Source organism: Zootoca vivipara, chromosome 4 (genome assembly GCF_965207765.1).
Source record: "Zootoca vivipara chromosome 4, rZooViv2.hap1.1, whole genome shotgun sequence".
In the NCBI taxonomy this organism is placed as follows: domain Eukaryota; kingdom Metazoa; phylum Chordata; class Lepidosauria; order Squamata; family Lacertidae; genus Zootoca; species Zootoca vivipara.
The window spans coordinates 85,227,551-85,246,342 of record NC_142587.1 but is presented as its reverse complement, the minus strand read 5'-3'; the positions used below and the strand labels follow the sequence as shown (position 1 = coordinate 85,246,342).

Genomic DNA, 18,792 nt, shown 5'->3' with positions numbered 1-18,792 from the left:
AGTAGTCCTGCCTTTTCTCTGCCACAATAGCATCTTCTCCATCTTCCCCACGCAGAGAACCTACCACTTGATGTTAGACTACAACTCCCATCAGACCAGGCCATTGGCAATGCTGACTGGGGCTGGTTGGAGGTGTAATCCAACAACTTCTAGTGGACCATATGTTCCCCATCCATGCCTCCTCTCAAGGTCCTATAGGTACTAGGAGGAGATGAAGTTCTCAGAACCTTAAAAGGACGAGGAGGTTCACCATCGTGTACAAAATTGCCTGTTGCTAAATTTCCTTGCTGCAGCTTTCATCACCATGAGGCAACATCTGTGCCCTGTTTTAAGCTTCTTGCTTCACCACCACCCTGTTCCCGTGGAGTAGAACACAAATTTAGCAGCAGAAAGTGACTTGTTGTTTATATGCAGTGACATATTTTGGGAACTGATTTCTCCATTTGTTCTCCATAGCTTTGTACATCTCTTGAGATATCATTGCCAAACTCAGCACAAGGGGTCCTGAGGTTGGGGTGGCAGACTTCCTCACCCTTCGGAATCCCAGCGCCATTTTGAATCAAGATGGTGCAATGAAAAAGTGACTTTGGTGTGACTTTTGTTTTGTTTTATTTATTAAATTTGTATACCACCGGCCTTCGTCCGAAGACCACAGGGCTGCTCACAACATAAAAATGCAAAATGAAAACACAAAGTACGTAATAAAACAAAAATAAAACAAAATAAAACAACTCCCCTCCCAGAGTCACATTTAAAATGCCATAGAATGTTAATCAGCCCAACGCCTGGCTGAAGAGACACATTTTTGCCTTGCCAGGGAATGAAGGCACCAGGCGAGCTTCCTCAGGGAGAGCATTCCACAAATGGGGAGCCACCACTTAAAAGGCCCGTTCCCATGTTGCCACCCTGCAGACCTCTTTTTGATAAGGCCCCTCTAGAACATTACAAAATGTACATCTTCTTATATCACATTGTTGTTGTTGTTTAGTCGTTTAGTCGTGTCCGACTCTTCGTGACCCCATGGACCAAAGCACGCCAGGCACTCCTGTCTTCCACTGCCTCCCGCAGTTTTGTCAGACTCATGTTCGTAGCTTCGAGAACACTGTCCAACCATCTCATCCTCTGTCATCCCCTTCTCCTTGTGCCCTCCATCTTTCCCAACATCAGGGTCTTTTCCAGGGAGTCTTCTCTTCTCATGAGATGGCCAAAGTATTGGAGCCTCAGCTTCACGATCTGTCCTTCAAGTGAGCACTCAGGGCTGATTTCCTTAAGATATCACATTATACCAGCCTTAAGTGCATAAGAACATTGTGTTTGCCCATTAACATTTTCAGACTAAAAGTGTTCTGAAATATACGTGTTTGTGTGTGTTCCCCGATCCATTGGCAGCCATTGTTTTCCCCTAGCTCTTGCTACAGTGTCATCATATTTTGTTAGGGTTTCTGGGCTTGACCCTGGCCAACCTTTCATTCTCCACTGGCTCTTCCATAAGAACATAAGGAGAACCTGGCATATCAGGCCTATGGTCCATCTAGTCCGGCATCCTGTTCACACAATGGCCAACCAAGGAAACCAAGCAGGAAATGAGCACAACAGCACTGTGTTCCCTTGCAACTGGTGCCGAGAAACATGACTGCCTCCAGGGGCAGAGCATAGCCATCATGACTTGTAGTGATTGATAGCCTTCTCTTCCATGAAGACTCCTCCTCTGCTTTCTCCTTCCCAAGGTAGGTATCCGCTCTTGCAATTTTCCATTAGTTTCAGGTCACCAAAGAGGCATTCCAGACGCATGTTGAAAAGCACATAGCCTCAAGAGGAGCTGTGCGCTCCATACTGATGCTTATCCCACAGCGGAAACTGGCAAAGAATGTAAGCCACTGACATGGAGCGATGTCATAATTGCTGCTTGTAAACGAGATAAGATTACACATCAGTGCTTCGTGTTGTGACATCGCCTTCCTACTGAAATGCAGAAATACACAATTCGCATTACCAAATTCCCTTCCGCACTGTTCTTCCTTCTTATTCTCTCCTCCCCACTCCCCAGGTTCTTTTCTAAGAAGCTGAGTCAGTCTCCAAATCTGTCTCGAAATGAACCTAACAGGGAGATCAGGGTCCTGGGAGAGCATTTGCAAAGTGGATCTAGTGGATCTAGGAGATGTGAGGCCTCCCTTACCCACCTTCAAATGGTCCCCTGTAAGCATCTCCATTAAGCGTCTCCATTATTTTAAGAATTGCTGGACTGGGACTGAGCAATGTCTTCATTCCCCCCCTCCCCCAGGCTGTTTGATCAAACATATGAAATCCTGTGTGTGTAGGTGTGGGTGAATTTTTAGTGCTCAGTTGGAACACCTGAAATTCATGATTTGCCCATGGGTTCCCTCTTCCCCTTTCCCCCTTTCCCATGCAGTCCAGCTACAAATTATGTTCTGCTTGTTTCCTGCAGCCGAGAAAAGATCTCTCAGGATCTCTCCAGACAGGGTGAGAGCACTCTGTCACCTCTTACCTGACTCTTTAAGGTAATAATTTCTAACACACCCCGCCCTGAAGACCCCATATGAATCTGGTCATATATGAAGGGAGTTTTACAGGATCTGAATTGGATCCACCCTATTCTAGGGCTGCCATACGTTTGGAATTTCCTGGACATAGCCGGGATTGATTTGTCAAAACTGGTGTTCGGGTGGAATTTTTGGAAATCAGTGTCAGGGAAAACCCGGGCATATGGCAGCCCATATCAGAAGTGTTGATTTTTTTTTTTGCGAACTTCCATAAAAAAAATAGCTTAGAAGCTTTGTTTTGGGAGGAGATTTTCACTTTTTGAAATATGGCAACCCTACCCCATTCATGAGAGGTGAATTCATATTCCGGCTTTCCCCGTCAAATGTTTGTCCCTCTAGCCTGAACTTCAAAACGATGTTTGGCGCGTAATTTTTTGAAAAGATTTATCAGGATCTGAACATACACGCAAACATATGACTCGGTGTGTGCAGTCTGGGATTGCCAAGTGCTGTTCTAGGTTGAATGGCATGCGCCATACAAAACCATGGTGTGCTTTGGGGAAACCAATCCTTTGTACCCTATTGCTCCTTCTGACCACCCAGTGAAATAGAGCAGCTAACCTGGGGAGTGTTGTATGACTGGTTCATCTCCCTTCTCCCAGATCCTCTGAATATTAAAAACAATACAGCATCAAACATTAAAAATTCCCAAAACAGGGCTGCCTTCAGATGTCTTCTAAAAGTCAGGTAGTTGTTTATTTCCTTGACATCTGACGGCACAAGGGCAGACGCCACTACTGAGAAGGCCCTCTGCCTGGTTCCCTGTAACCTCACTTCTCACAGTGAGGGAACCGCCAGAAGGCCTTCGGAGCTGGACCTCAGTGTCCAGGCTGGACGATGGGGGTGGAGATACTCCTTCAGGTATACAGGACTGAGGCCATTTAGGGCTTTAAAGGTCAGCACCAACACGGAAGCGTACTGGGAGCCAATGTACTTTGATCATAGGGAGAGTTCAGCCAACAATTCATGAAGGCCCCTGCAGAAGAAAGCTATTTGTGGGGGGATGACCATGTGTTAATTTGTGCCAGTTAACCATGCTGTCTTTTTCAGTATGAGGAATCAACCCTGAAGATCACATAGTTAGAATTTAAAAAAACAGCAGGGCAGCTGGGGCGTCTCCCTCTCCAGCAAATATCCGCAGGGTGTCCTCTCTCGCTTGGACTACTGCAATGCGCTCTACGTGGGGCTACCTTTGAAGGTGACCCGGAAACTACAACTAATCCAGAATGCGGCAGCTAGCCTGGAGACTGGGAGTGACCTCCAAGACCACATAAAACTAGTCCTCAAAGGCATACATTGGCTTCCAGTACAATTCAAAGTGTTGGTGCTGTCCTTTAAAGCCCTAACCGGCCTCAGTCCAGTATACCTGAAGGAGCGTCTCCACCCCCATCGTTCAGCCCGGACACTGAGGTTCAGCGGCGAGGGCCTTCTGGCGGTTCCCTCGCTATGAGAAGCAAAGTTACAGGGAACCAGGCAGAGAGCCTTCTTGGTAGTGGCACCCGCCCTGTGGAACACCCTCCCATCAGAGGTCAGAGAGATAAACAACTACCTGAGATTTAGAAAATACCTAAAGGCAGCCCTGTTTAGGGAAGTTTTTAATCTGTGATATTTGATGTATTTTAATGTGTGTTGGAAGCCGCCCAGAGTGGCAGGGGAAGCCCAGCTAGATGGGCGGGGTATAAATAATAAATTATTATTATTATTATTATTATTATTATCATCATCATCATCATCATCATCATCATCATCAAACTGTGGGGCTTAAGGAGAAAGGCTTCAAGAAGAAGATGGCCTTGATCAAACTGGAGAAAATGTGGGTCTTGCTCCATTGCTTTCCCAGATTTCTCCTCCTTTACATGTAGGGTTGTTGTTTTTTGATTCTGCAACTCTGGATTCTGGACTCTGCAAGAATGGGGAAACCCCACATTTAAAGGAGGAAACAATGAGATGAAGAGAAAGTCATATGGATACTTCTACATCAGTGGGGAGACAGGCAGGTATAAATCCACATGTTTGCTCAGTTGTGGAGAAGCCTGATGTATCCCGCAGTCGCACAAATTTCTCCTAATAAGCACGTTTTTGTATGCAGTTTGGATAAACATGCACATTTCCACCTGTATGCAAATTCTTTTTTTGCTCAGTGTATGCATTTTTGTACACATTGCTTGGTTGGAGAACTGTGTTGCAAAATCCAGAGAGCTGTGAGTTTCACAAAGTGTTAGGTAGGTTCCTCTTTAAATGTGAACTGAATTGAATTCATCCCCCATCCCTATGGCTTCAGGAAGCAAAAACTTTCACGAGTGAATGAGCCATCAGAGAGAGAGAACACTACAGATGGCAATTCCATTTTGAGTTATCCAGTGATGATCAAGTGATGACCAAACCAGTGAGACACATAAAGGTGTGAATCAGGTCAAAGAGTTGCAAAATGGTGAACTTCTTCCTCTCTGACTTCAGAGAGTTAGCACTGGTTGGTTGGTAGGTTGGTTGTGAATCTAACAGAGCTGTATATGTGGTGTTGGGTTCAGAAAATCACAAAGGAAACACACACAGTGATGTTCCTCATAACAAGACTTTTATAGAAGAAGCACAGTCAAACCTGTTACAACATAGTGGATTGCATAAGCACATTTGGGGCACATTGTACTCAGCCAAAATTTCTGTACGTTTGGGTGAGAAGATAATTCCACGTGCCATTGTTGATTCATCAGTTGACACTAGATAAAGGAGGAATTGCGGTTTATAAATTAAGGTTAGGCACAACAGGAGTGCTAACTAATAATTAGGAAGCACTCATTAAATGTTTTAACAGTTCAGCCAGCTGTTGCTCTTTCGAATGGGTGGAACAACGCTTTTCCTCCGAGGATCAAACTGAGTCATCCGTGTTCCCCGGAAAAAATAGATGTACCCTAAAAAAAGGGGGGGGGAGAAAAGAGATAGGGATAAATGAAAAAGCGGGATAACGAATCTCTTTCGGAAGAAGTGAGCTGGGCTTGCAAAGGAAATAAAAAAAAGAAAGTTATGATTTCATGACTGTATCCAAGTTCAGGCAAAATTGTAAAATTGGAGTAAGTCCAGTCTTAGGGTATGTCTACAATGGTTCCTGTTGTTATTAAATTAATGTAGTGCTTAATGTCCAAATTGGCAGTTGAGTAAGTATAGGGTTGCCAAAGTGGAAATCATTTAAAATGTCCCGGAAAATCTGGACGTCGGCAGTGATTTTACAAAAAAAAGCTCAACAAACTTTAAAATATACATCAAAACAAGTCCATTAAAACAACAATTAATACATTTTAATAACATAATATATGAAATCCTAGAATATTCTTTAAGCCATGCTGAGTTCCAGGTGAATCTTATTTCTTAAATTAAAAAAGGCACCAATTTATTCCTTTACTTACCATTTTGCTGTATAGCAGCATCAATCTTTTTGCCAACTCCTTTGAAATCTTGGGTTATCTGCCTTGGGTAACCTGTTTCCATGGATTGTCTAATTTCATCATACCTGATCAAAGACAAACATGGTTACTTGAAGCTAAAACAACCTTTAGCATAGGATTTATTCACAATTCACAGAAGTACGAAGCTAAGGAAACGTCTCGTTTCTATAAACAAGGCCATCAACTGGATTGATGGAAAGAACCATTAAAAATGGGACGACGTATGAAAATAATGTATTGGAAAACATTGTGACTATGAAAATAGACTATGATTCCCAGTACCCTTAGCAAACTATAGTTCCCGGGATTCTTTGGGGGAATCTATGTGTTTTGCATGTGTTTTAAATATATGGCATGTATGCATCCTTTATTGCTTCCTCCTGAATACCAGGATATGGTCTCATAGATCGAACCTGCAACCTTGGGTTTCCTCAATGAAAGCGAGAAAAATATATAAATGCAAGTAAATTACTATATAGTGGCCACACTTTGAGAGTGACACACTAGGAAAAGAGTTTTCTGTTTGTATTTTTAAGCAGGCCCCATCCTAATTTGTACATCCTAGACTGATATACAGATCTGAATATTGTTATCATTCGCATGCTTCTCCAAGTTTTTCAGTACAGTTTCAGCTCAAAAAATGTACAAAAATGCTTTAAAAAATGCATGTTTTAGGACAAAATGGGGTTAGAAAAGTGTACACTGCAATTCCCATTCCTGCAATTTGTTTTAAATCCATATTTAAATATGTGTGTTATTATTAAATACTCATTTAAATATGCATTTAATAGGCATTTTGCAATAAAATACATACGGTATTTTAGTTTGCAGTTGAATGTATTTTTTGTATCTACAGTATGCATTTTTATAAAAAAAATTATAGATAAATGTGGAAATGGGACAGGACAGACTTATGAATAAATGCTGGCAAAATTGACCAGACTGAAAACAGACTGTTCCATCCCTTATTTGGAACTTCAGAATAGTCAAGCCATACCTCCAATACTTGTCATTTACAAAGAAATATGTCTTCCCAGATTCTGAATCGCCAAACGCGGCATCAATTCTTTTCACAGTTGTTGGGAAGCCCAGCTGGTAGATGCTCTTAGGGTAGCCAGATTCAATGGTATATCCATTTAGAGCCCAATATTTGTTTCCTGGGGGTGGGGGTGGGAAAAGAGGGGTTAACATTCCATGTAATTCAAGGGAAACAGTTTTGTTTAAATAATTTTTAAAATAGGGAAACCGTTTTATGTTGGATGCCTCAGGAAGGTTTGATAGAGAGTCAGGGTATATAAATATTTTAAGAATGAATGAATTAATGAATTAAAGGTTACATCTGGCTATGCTCATGTGATTGTATCTGAAGTAGCATGGTATTAAAAGGTGATCTGAAGGTAAAGGCAAAGGGACCCCTGACCATTAGGTCCAGTTGTGACTGACTCTGGGGTTGCGGCGCTCATCTCGCATTATTGGTCGAGGGAACCGGCGTACAGCTTCCAAGTCATGTGGCCAACATGACAAGGCTGCTTCTGTTTACCTTCCTGCTGTAGCGGTACCTATTTATCTACTTGCACTTTGATGTGCTTTCGAACTGCTAGGTTGGCAGGAGCTGGGACTGAGCAACGGGAGGGATTCGAACCGCTGACCTTCTGAACAGCAAGCCCTAGGCCCAGTGGTTTAACCCACAGCGCCACCCGCATCCCAGCTCGAGTGCTAAATTATTGCTTTCTCCCTGTGTGAGAGATAGCAGAGACCCTTCTGTCCTACTAAGCAGATGTGGCAAATATTAGAGGTTACCCGCCCCCACTCTTTTGCTGTGCTTTTCTGCTTGTGTGGTGGCACCTCAGTAAAACCACTTCTTCTTGTTTGTGGCAGAGTTTTCCCCGGAGGCAGAGGACAAGAACAGGAGTCATACTGAAATTCACAGTCAAGTGCTTCTTTATTGCTTGACTGGTTGCACAAGCGTTTCTGTTACTATTATATACAAGCTATTTACATTCCTTCTTTATCTCTCCAGCACGGTATAATCTCAATCCAGTAATCAACAATCCTGACACAGCAAAACTCACAGTATCAGCAGCACACATTGTCATATTTCCAAACTTGTTGTCAGCGTGTGTGTGTGTGTGTGTGTGTGTGTGTGCGTGCTTTTCTTGTGCGGAAATTGCAGCCTGCAACTTCCTCCCTTTATTTGCACCTCCAGCTGACACCAATCAAGCCTGGAGTGCCACTCCTACATGCTAAAGAAAATTCTGGGAACCTTTTTAAAGCTTCCAGGAACGTTTATCTGTTCTTAAATAATGTTTTCCTAACAGCAAAACATCCCAACCCCCTGCCTTACACTGGGCTTGAAGAGGGCTTTTCTCTTTACTAGGTTCAAAGGAACACAGGGGTAGATATTGCCTTTCTCCTCAGTGGTGGATGAAGACAAACAGCAGCTATTTAACCTCCCTGAATTGCAGGTACAAATAAACACTCAAGTGAAATATGTAACTCCTGACTGGAACGTGGAATAGTTCACCCCCCAAAAGTATTGTACTGTTCAAAAAGGTTTTTGGGAATGCTACCTTTGATAGGCAAGGGACCCAGGTGGCGCTGTGGGTTAAACCACTGAGCCTAGGGCTTGCTGATCAGAAGGTTGGCGGTTCGAATCCCTGTGACGGGGTGAGCTCCCGTTGCTTGGTCCCAGCTCCTGCCAACCTAGCAGTTCGAAAGCCCGTCAAAATGCAAGTAGATAAATAGGAACCGCTACAGCGGGAAGGTAAACGGCATTTCCATGTGCTGCTCTGGTTCGCCAGAAGCGGCTTTGTCATGCTGGCCACATGACCTGGAAGCTGTACGCCGGCTCCCTCGGCCAATAATGCGAGATGAGTGCGCAACTCCAGAGTTGGTCACGACTAGACCTAATGGTCAGGGGTCCCTTTACCTTACCTTTGATAGGTGGAAGAAGCTAGTATTACAAAAACTATGGCCTTCCTAGCTTCCATTCTGTGATGTCGCTGAGAGTGTGTGAAGCCTTTGCTAAGCCTTGGCTAAGTCTGAAGGACAGCAACGTGGCAGAACTTAGAAGGTGAAGTCCAAATTATATGAGCAAATGTCTGGCTGCCATTCTATGCCTGCTTACTTGGGGGTTCAGTTCCACAGAACCCAACAGAACTTACTTCAGGGTAAGTATACAGTATGCAGGATAAGGCAGCCGATTAAATAAATACTGCCTACAAACCCTAGGCTTTCACATAGCACCCTGAAGAGGATGTTAGGATTCTTGTTCCGTGCTTGCAGTCATGGGATTATTGTCTATCACATGACGGTGTATGTTTTAATTCCACATAGTGGGAAGTGACGGAGACAGGATGTTTATGTTACTGTGTTCCATGATGTGGGACTATTGTCCTTCATTCTCTCTCTTTGGTCTGATGAGAAAGAGGAAGGAGCTAAGTCAGAATGCTCCGAGTGTATTATATGTAAATAAAGTAGTTTAGCCAAAATGCTGTGCTACTGAGTCTGTTACGCAAACTGCAAATACTCTGCAGGATCCCTAAGCGTGCTAATGCCACTTGGTATCAGTTGCTGTGATGTTCAGGCTGGAGAAAGCTTTTGACGCTCCCAAATGACCCACCAGGAGGGAGAGAACATGCCAGCCAGGCATGTGTCTCTATCAGGTTCCTACATGTGAGTAGGACATTCCTAACGGAGGCCATGCTGGCTGAGGAACACTGACCAAATGCATTTCAGTACTTATTCTGCAGCATAAATTAGTCCCAGCAATTTTGCAAGGAAATCAAAGTTCACCACTCACCTTTAAAAACAACGAAGTTATCAGTTTCATAATTTTCATAGGCGGCTTGTATTCCAGATGGCAGATCAGGCCAGAAGGTACCGATGAATTCGAGCTGAACACCTGACTGGAAGTGCTTGCGCCAGAAATACCTAATTTGAAAGCGTAGATGGAAACCCATAAGTGGCATCCCCAAATAGGGGATGATAAAGACTCCAGTCTCAAACCCCAGAGAGCTAGTCAATGGAGACACTACTGAACTACATGGACCAGGGCTCTGACTTCTCTGCATTCTATGATTGGAAAATTCTATGATTCTGTTTTTGTGACAAAATGAATCCAGACCATTAGCTGGATTTTGTGAGTTGTGGGATGAAGCCGCCATAGAGTGATCTGTCGCCTGTCTGTCTGTGTAAGAGAGAGTCACATAACACTGAATCGATCCATCATGACCATAGCTGCCAAGTCTCCCGTATTCCCCGGGAAACCCCCATTTTTTCAGCCGTTTCCCGCTGGCAGCCCGGATTACCCCCCCCAGTAAATCCCCCAGATTCTTACCGGCCCGGGGAGGCTCCTTCTGTGCATGTCTGGAGTCTCTGGACATGCGCAGAAGCAATTTCTGGCTCTGCAGCCATTTTGGAAATGGGCAGAGCATGCGTAGAAGCAACTTCCGGTGCCACTCTGCCCAGTTCCAAAATGGCCGCAGCGTGACTTCCGGTGTTGCGCTGTGCCGATCCCGGATTTTTTGATCTGGGAGTTAGCACCTATGATCATGACACATAGAATTGAACCGATAGGTATGTGGTGTTGCTGTTTCTAATGCCATTTGTTTATGGCTTCTTATGGCTCATTTTGTTGTTACCTCGCCTTGAAATGCAGGGCCGAGAGTCTGAGTGCATGTTTTGGTACAGGTGGGGTTCTGGACCAAAGGCATTAGAGATGCAAGTCCTGTTTGGAGGTGGGAATTTTGTTCAAATTGGTGTTTTTAAGAAAGCAACTTGCCTGCCCTTAAAGAACAACATTTCTCCACGTAAGGTGGTGACAGCATCAAAAGTGGTCCTGGGGGCACAAGCCTCTGGTGTTTTGGGTCCGCGTACTGGGATATCAGGTTTTCCTAAATGGAAAGAAAAATAAAGGAAGCCTCACGTCAAGTGGATAATTTAAGCAGTCTTAAGCAAATGGAAATACAGTAAGTAAGTAATTAAGCAATTAAGCAAGCAAGCAAGCAAGCAAGCAAGGTGATGTTCAGAGCAGCCGTGTTCAGTGAAGGTTAAACTAAAAAAAAAGCCTTTTGCTACAATGTAAATCATTTTCTTTCTTTCTTTTAGCAAAGCAAAGTCTCATTTTGATGCAACAAGGCATATTTCAGATGTGGGCCCAATCTGTCAGAGATCTATGCCAGTGTTTCCCAACCTTGTGCCTCCAGCTGTTTTCGGACTACAATTCCCATCATTCCTGACCACTGGTCTTGCTAGCTAGGGATGATGGGAATTGTAGTCTCAAAACATCTGGAGGCACAAGGTTGGGAAACACTGATCTATGCAAACCCTACTGAAATGAAGAGGACCTATGGCGAAGCACCTCTGAATTGCACTCCATTTCCCTTGAAAGGTGCATTTATACTCCACTAGATTGTGGTCCACCCACCTATCAACCAGCTTTATTTTTTTATTTAAAATATGTTTGCAGCCACCCTTCATCAAAACATCCCAGGGGAGATCTACGGAAGGGTGAATGAAATTAACTCGTGCAACATATAGATCCAATTTTAAACCACCGCTGACAAAAGAAAAAAGAAAAGGCAAAATTCAAGGTTTTTTTAACCCCTCACAAAAAAACTATTTTAAAAAACAGAGCACAATTCCAAAATCTCAAAAGCCTATGTGCCTACAAAAATCTTCATGCAGCACCGAGAAACTTGAAGTGTTGGCAGCAAATGTGCCCCCATGCCAGAAGTCAATCCAAAACAAGAGTGGAAAAGGCCTTCTCCTTTGTAGAAGCACAACATCAAGACAGACGGATGCTTTCCCTGAGATTCCTGCATCGCGAGGGGTTGGACTAGATGACCCTTAGGTCCCTTCCGACTCTACAGTTTTATGATTCTATTATTCTTCCCTCTTTTGCAGAGAGAATTATGTCACACTTTCACAAAGGAGAGCAGCAGTGCCTTTCCAGAAGACCAGAAGACAGGGATGGGGAACCTCAGCCCCGAAGACCAAACACAGTCTTCCAGCCCACTCTTCTGACTCCCTCCCCCACAAGCTACACCCCTCCCAAACCACCTCCTCTCTCCCTAGACCAGACCCTCCTCTGACATTGCTTCACATCCTCCTTGAGCAACAGGGACTCGTGCTTGCCTAGATGAGAAGATATAGAGAGAATCAATTCTACTTTGCCATACTGCCTCTCCCGCAGAGGACCTTAAAGGTCCACAAACAACAATATTCTGGAGATCCCGAGCCATAAGGTGGCTAGATTGGCCTCTACTAGGGCCAGGGCCTTTTCAGTATTGGCCCCAATGTTTTATTGTAATTTTATTGGTGTGAGCCGCCCTGAGCCCGGTTCTGACTGGGGAGGGCGGGGTATAAATAAATTATTATTATTATTATTATTATTATTATTATTATTATTATTAAAATTTACATTCTTTCACCTCTGGCCACCAGTGCCATGCTGTTCCCCCCCCCAAGGTTGCCAAGAAGGAAATGCCGTCCTTGGAGTGGCAAATGTTCCGCACTGCCATCTTAAGGTACAGGCAGGCAAAACCAATTCCTTCTTTTAAGAACACACGTGTTTCAACTTTATGGTGATTTCTCTTAGCCTTACCATAGAGGCTTTGGATGCCATCGATGTCGTCCTGGTTGAGTTGAAATGTGCGGGGGTCCGAGTATGTGTAGGTGGGGTTCATCAGTGCCCCCTGGTCGGTGGAGTGAGACAGACCCAGTGCATGTCCGATCTCATGGGCAGCGACGATGAACAAGTTGTGGCCTGAAAAGGAGGTAATGGTTTCATTAGGGGGGAAACTGAGGAAAACAGGGTTGAAATAAAGACTGCAGGCATGGAAATAAAATGTGCTGCTTTAGCTAGGGGGTGCTGCTCAGAGGATGAGTGCAGGCTCTGCATATCAGGGTTGCAGAATGTGACCCAGCCACTGTGGGCTAGTGTTTCCCAACCTTGGGGTCTCCAGCTGTTTTCAGACTACAATCCCCATCATCCCTGACCACTGGTCTCACTAGCTAGGGATGATGGGAGTTGTAGTCCAAAAACTGTTGGCGACCCAAAGTTGGGAAACTCTAGGCTAGAGTGTCAGAGCAGGACCCTCACTGGTGGGAGTTGGAGTTCTTGGGCCAGTCACTACCTCTCACCCTAACCCAGGGTCACTTTGGGCATTAAATGAGGAGGGGGAGATTCATGTAAAGTACCTTGAGCTCCTTGGAGAAAAATAAAAGAAGGAAGGAAGGAAGGAAGGAAGGAAGGAAGGAAGGAAGGAAGGAAGGAAGGAAGGAAGGAAGGCCAAGCTGCATTTAACGTGTCTGGCTTCCCCAGTGAGGTGGCCACTGCTCAGGAGATTGGGACCACAATGCATAGAGATTTTTTTGACCCTTTCCCTGCTCCACAGTCCTGATGAAAATCACCCCCATCCCCCTGCTATTTGGCAGAAGAGGGAATCTCCTGCTACAAACCGCCCTATGATCTTTGGAGGAAGGGCAGTAGACACATTTACCTCAGTGGCCTCAGTGTCCAGGCAGAACGATGGGGGTGGAGACGCTCCTTCAGGTATACTGGACATTTAGGCCATTTAGGGCTTTAAAGGTCAGCACCAACACTTTGAATTGTGCTCGGAAACGTACTGGGAGGCAATGTAGGTCTTTCAAGACTGGTGTTATGTGGTCTCGGCGGCTGCTCCCAGTCACCAGTCTAGCTGCCACAATCTGGATTAATTGTAGTTTCCGGGTCACCTTCAAAGGTAGCCCCACATAGAGCGCATTGCAGTAGTCCAAGCTGCTTATATCCTTCCATCACCTATGCGGTGCATTGTCTTTTTATACAGTTCAGTGCTGAGAAAGGAAGTGTTGTAAAATGGTACCTTGTAGCCCCCCTGCGGTCCAGGTTTCATCCTCATCAAAATGGACATCTCCTCCAATGCCACTCCCTGGCTGAAAGGCATGTGCTAGGGTCCCACCAGGGCCATCAAAAGGAGAATTATCATAGTGGTCTGAATATAAAACAATACATTATTATTATTATTATTATTATTATTATTATTATTATTATTAAAATTGGACATATGGTGACTTTGTTCTTGCACTGTACAGTTACCTCCACGTTGAAAAGAGAGCTCTATATCTGCCACTTTATCCGTGACTCTGTTGAATTCCAACGGTGCTGCCTTGCTCCAAACTTTAAATGCTGCCTCAATTGCCTTCTCCACATAGAATTCGTGCATATCTGGAGTATAGCCTACAATCCTTTCAAAAAAAGAAAGAAAGGTGCTAGGTCATTCCTTTAGGCCAGTGTTTTCCCCAATATGGGTCTCCAGCTGCTAGCTAGGGATGAAACAAAATAAAAAAAATCCTTCAGTAGCATCTTAAAGACCAACTAAGTTTTTATTTTGGTATGAGCTTTCGTGTGGATGCACACGTCATCAGATACACCCTTCATCACAGATACACACTTCATCAGATACACTTCATCAGATACAGTGTGCATGCACACGAAAGCTCATACCAATTTTTTTTATTTTGGTATGAGCTTTTATTTTGGTATGAGCTTCCGTGTGCATGCACACTTCATCAGATATACCCTTCATCATCAGACTTAGTTGGTCTTTAAGGTGCTACTGAAGGAATTTTTTTATTTTGTTTCGACTCAGACCAACACGGCTACCTACCTGTAACTAGCTAGGGATGATGGGCATTGTAGTCCAAAAACAGCTGGAGGCCCAAGTTTGGGAAACACTGCTTAGGCAACCAGAATAAAGAATGAAACAGTATGTTGGACAGACAGCCCACAATCCCCAGAGATGGAGGCTTTCCCCAACCAGGTGCCATCCAGTGGTTATGGATTACAACTCCCATCATCCCTGATCATGCTGGCTGGTACTGATGGGAATTGGAGTCCAGCCACATCTGGAGGGCATCAGGTTGGGGAAGGCTGGTGTAGAGACACATTTGAATATGTCTTTCCATTTGACTTGCACATCAAAAGAAAGCTAAGCAAATACAAATAGCTCCCCAGTGGATGATGATGATGATGATGATGATGATATATTATTTGTACCCCGCCTATCTGGCTGGGTTTCCCCAGCCTCTCTGGGCGGCTTCCAACAAAGATTAAAATACATTAAAATGTCACACATTAAAAACTTCCCTAAACAGGGCTGAATACAAATAGCAGTGGATGAGTCAAGTGGAGTCTGGTTACACACACACACACACACACACACACACACACACACACACACACACAGCAAAGACATGCTTGTCTACTTTGGCCCTAAGACAGGCGTGTCTTTGCACCTAATGTGCACACTTTAAAGGAAAAAGATTTATCACCCACGTCTGCTAATTGCATATATTAGGGACATGCAGTGAACACAAGAGTTGCCTTGTAGCCTTTGGAAGCATCCCAATCTTTTTTTCAAATCCACTCTGTGTCATTTAGATTTGACTCCTTATTTGGAACCCAACTCAATCTGTTAATCTGAAGGAGTTTTGTCCCCACTGACTGCAATGATGCATCTAAGAATGGCTGTAACCTTCCCCCGCTTTTCACACAAGTGGATGAAATTTGCAGGCAGCAGAGCCCAAATCTCCCTGATGTGCACATCCCTAACACACCCTGCTCTCCATTGCAGTGGTAGTGTGAGTGAGTGTGTACTTTCATGCATTCACACTGTTGCTGCTGGGGGGGGGGGTAAGCCTCGTTGCACAGCTCTCACAGCCATGGCCATCGGCTACCATCCTAATACATGTGCTGCAATGGTTCTATGAAAAATCAGGTCTTGCTGAGCCCAGTGAAATCTATAACCTTAGGCATGCTGAACTCTGCATAGAACAGTAGGCAGAAAGTCCTAAGTTTATTAATAGGATTTGCTCCTGAGCAAGTACACTGAGCCAGGTGGACCCAGGTGGCGCTGTAGTTAAACCACTGAGCCTAGGGCTTGCTGATCAGAAGGTCGGCGGTTCGAATCCCTGTGACGGGGTGAGCTCCCGTTGCTTGGTCCCAGCTCCTGCCAACCTAGCAGTTCGAAAGCACGTCAAAATGCAAGTAGATAAATAGGAACCGCTACAGCGGGAAGGTAAACAGTGTTTCCATGTGCTGCTCTGGTTTACCAGAAGCGGCTTTGTCATGCTGGCCACATGACCTGGAAGCTATACGCCGGCTCCCTCGGCCAATAATGCGAGATGAGCGCGCAACCCCAGAGTCGGTCAAGACTGGACCTAATGGTCAGGGGTCCCTTTACCTTTACCTTTAAGTACACTGAGCACTAGAGCATTTCCTTATTGAAGCCTCCCACTCCTAAGGGAAACTCGCAAACCTTTACCTGTATGTGATGTTCTTTCTGTCCCATTTGGGCTCCCCTGGGTTGAGGGTGAATTGCTCCACATCAGGGACGCCACACCTGTCCCTTTTCATCATTGCTATTGTTTCGGCATCAACCTTCCCAGTCACTCGAAGCCCGTGAAATTTCTGCATTTTCTTGAGTTTTTCTGTTACAGCGACATCGTCATCCATATTGATTGTGGCAACGGCCTCACCTTCAGGGCTGTAGAATTTACTTAAATAGGACTGCCGGGGGGGGGGGGAAGCAGAGAAAAGGAGGGAGGGAGGGAGGGAGGGAGATGCTTTTAAACCCTTTGTGTTTCCAATGTGAGATAAAAATGTGAGAGTGGAAGTAATATTCAGCAGCCAATTCACTCAGGTTCTAGATGTGGAATGGGAGTGGCACACTATCTTGGCCTTTTATGCAGACAACAGGATGTTCCCTGATATTGCTGGCATATTTTCCTCCCTTCCTTTTAAGCCCAGAGACTTATTTTTTAAATGAACAGTAAAAAAATCAGGCCAACTAAATAAGTATGGCATAGCACTCTTAGATCATTGCAGATGGTGACAGCAGTCACAAAATTAAAAAACGCCTGCTTCTTGGGAGAAAAGCAATGAGAAACCTAGACAGCATCTTAAATAGCAGAGACATCACCTTGCCGACAAAGGTCCGTATAGTTAAAGCTATGGTTTTCCCAGTAGTGATGTATGGAAGTAAGAGCTGGACCATAAAGAAGGCTGATCGCCAAAGAATTGATGCTTTTGAATTATGGTGCTGGAGGAGACTCTTGAGAGTCCCATGGACTGCAAGAAGATCAAACCTATCCATTCTGAAGGAAATCAGCCCAGAGTGCTCACTGGAAGGACAGATCGTGAAGCTGAGGCTCCAATACTTTGGCCACCTCATGAGAAGAGAAGACTCCCTGGAAAAGACCCTGATGTTGGGAAAGATGGAGGGCACAAGGAGAAGGGGACGACAGAGGACGAGATGGTTGGACAGTGTTCTTGAAGCTACGAGCATGAGTTTGACCAAACTGCGGATGGCAGTGGAAGACAGGAGTGCCTGGCGTGCTCTGGTCCATGGGATCACGAAGAGTCGGACACGACTAAACAACAACAACAACAACAGCAGCACTCTTAGAATCAACCAGTACCTGACTTTTCCAAGTAGTATGCCGATGATGGGAGTGTCAGGTGGTGTGTGTGTGCGTGTGTGTGCACGCACACACACTTTACTATTGTGGGTGTTGAAGATCCACCCAAGTAGGTGACAAATTACTGCCAGTGGTTCTTCTGCTGGTGCCAACCAAGGACAAGGCCCCCAAATCCTGATGTCTATCATAAGCATTAGGGGAGGGGTGGATGTAAGGGTAAAATGCCCACATCACTGGAGGAATGTAAGGTGGCAATCTCAGGGATGCTGTCTGGCACTCCAGATTGAGCAGGGGGTGGTGTAGATGACCGTCAAGGCCCCCTTCCAGCTCTACGATTCCATGCACATAGAAGAAACTGTGTGCATATTGTCCTGAAAGCCTTAGAAGAAGGGCTAGATTCGAACGTAAATAAAATAGCACCAAAGAGCCCTCCTTTTTCAAGTAGTCCTTGCACGACAACAAGAAGCAATAGCAGAGAAAAGTGTGTTTTTGCTCAAGGAAACTTTCGAAGTGAATATTTACCTTAACAAGCCTGATGTTCTCATCTTCGTTGCCTTGATCCAGGAAAGCAGCAAAAGTGGAAGATATAATGATGAGCAGCAGGAATGGAAGAACAAGTAGGTTCTTCATCCTTACAGCCATGGTGGTGTCTTCCTTGCCTGTAGAGTATCAGTCAATTGTTTCCCTTTGTTTGTTTGTATTATTAGTGGGATCTCCCCGATTTATATAGCAGTTCACAACTTCCCTCTGACTGCTCTGACTCATCATCTGCTACAACATCCTCTGATTAGCAACCAGAGAAAGGCTCGTCATTGAGCAATGGTACCATCATGACTGTTTTCACAATGCCTTAGTCCGGGTAATTTTTTTAAAAAAAATTTAAAAAGAAAAGGGAAGATGTTTTGCTCAATGTCAGAACATGCTGTGATGATCAGATATTTGTGTTTCATTTTACTCCTCATTTTTCCAGCCAAGGTCATTCTGCCTCTTTCTGCATCGGTTTGCATTAAAAAAAAAGAAGTCACCACAGATATTTGACTGCATTTTAGCCCACATTTTCCCTAATATGGTTCCTACCATAATGCACGTTTGCACGTTATGCTCATTGCAGGTGCATATCACACTTCCCCCTTGACAATCCATTTTTGTGTACATTTTCATTGTTGGAGAAACTGCATTGAAAAATTCAGACGAGTGCAGATTTTTTTAAAAAAAACCAATTTCATTTCAGTTTCAGGAGACATGAATTAGGTAAAGAGACCCCTAACTATCATGTCCAGTTATGACTAACTCTGGGGTTGCGCGCT

The 18,792-nt window shown here is 44.5% G+C and overlaps 1 protein-coding gene across 1 annotated transcript; it reads right to left on the bottom strand.

Moving 5' to 3' along the window:
• Positions 1-5,119: 5,119 nt before the first annotated feature.
• Positions 5,120-18,284, bottom strand: LOC118084936 (interstitial collagenase). Its single transcript, XM_035115081.3, has 10 exons — positions 18,008-18,284; positions 16,330-16,574; positions 14,103-14,251; positions 13,870-13,998; positions 12,609-12,770; positions 10,785-10,896; positions 9,804-9,934; positions 6,999-7,158; positions 5,963-6,066; positions 5,120-5,470 (listed from the first exon to the last, which is right to left on the bottom strand). Exons 1-10 carry the CDS (start codon positions 18,125-18,127, stop codon positions 5,367-5,369), a joined length of 1,416 nt encoding a protein of 471 aa, XP_034970972.2. The 5' UTR covers positions 18,128-18,284; the 3' UTR covers positions 5,120-5,366.
• Positions 18,285-18,792: the final 508 nt, after the last annotated feature.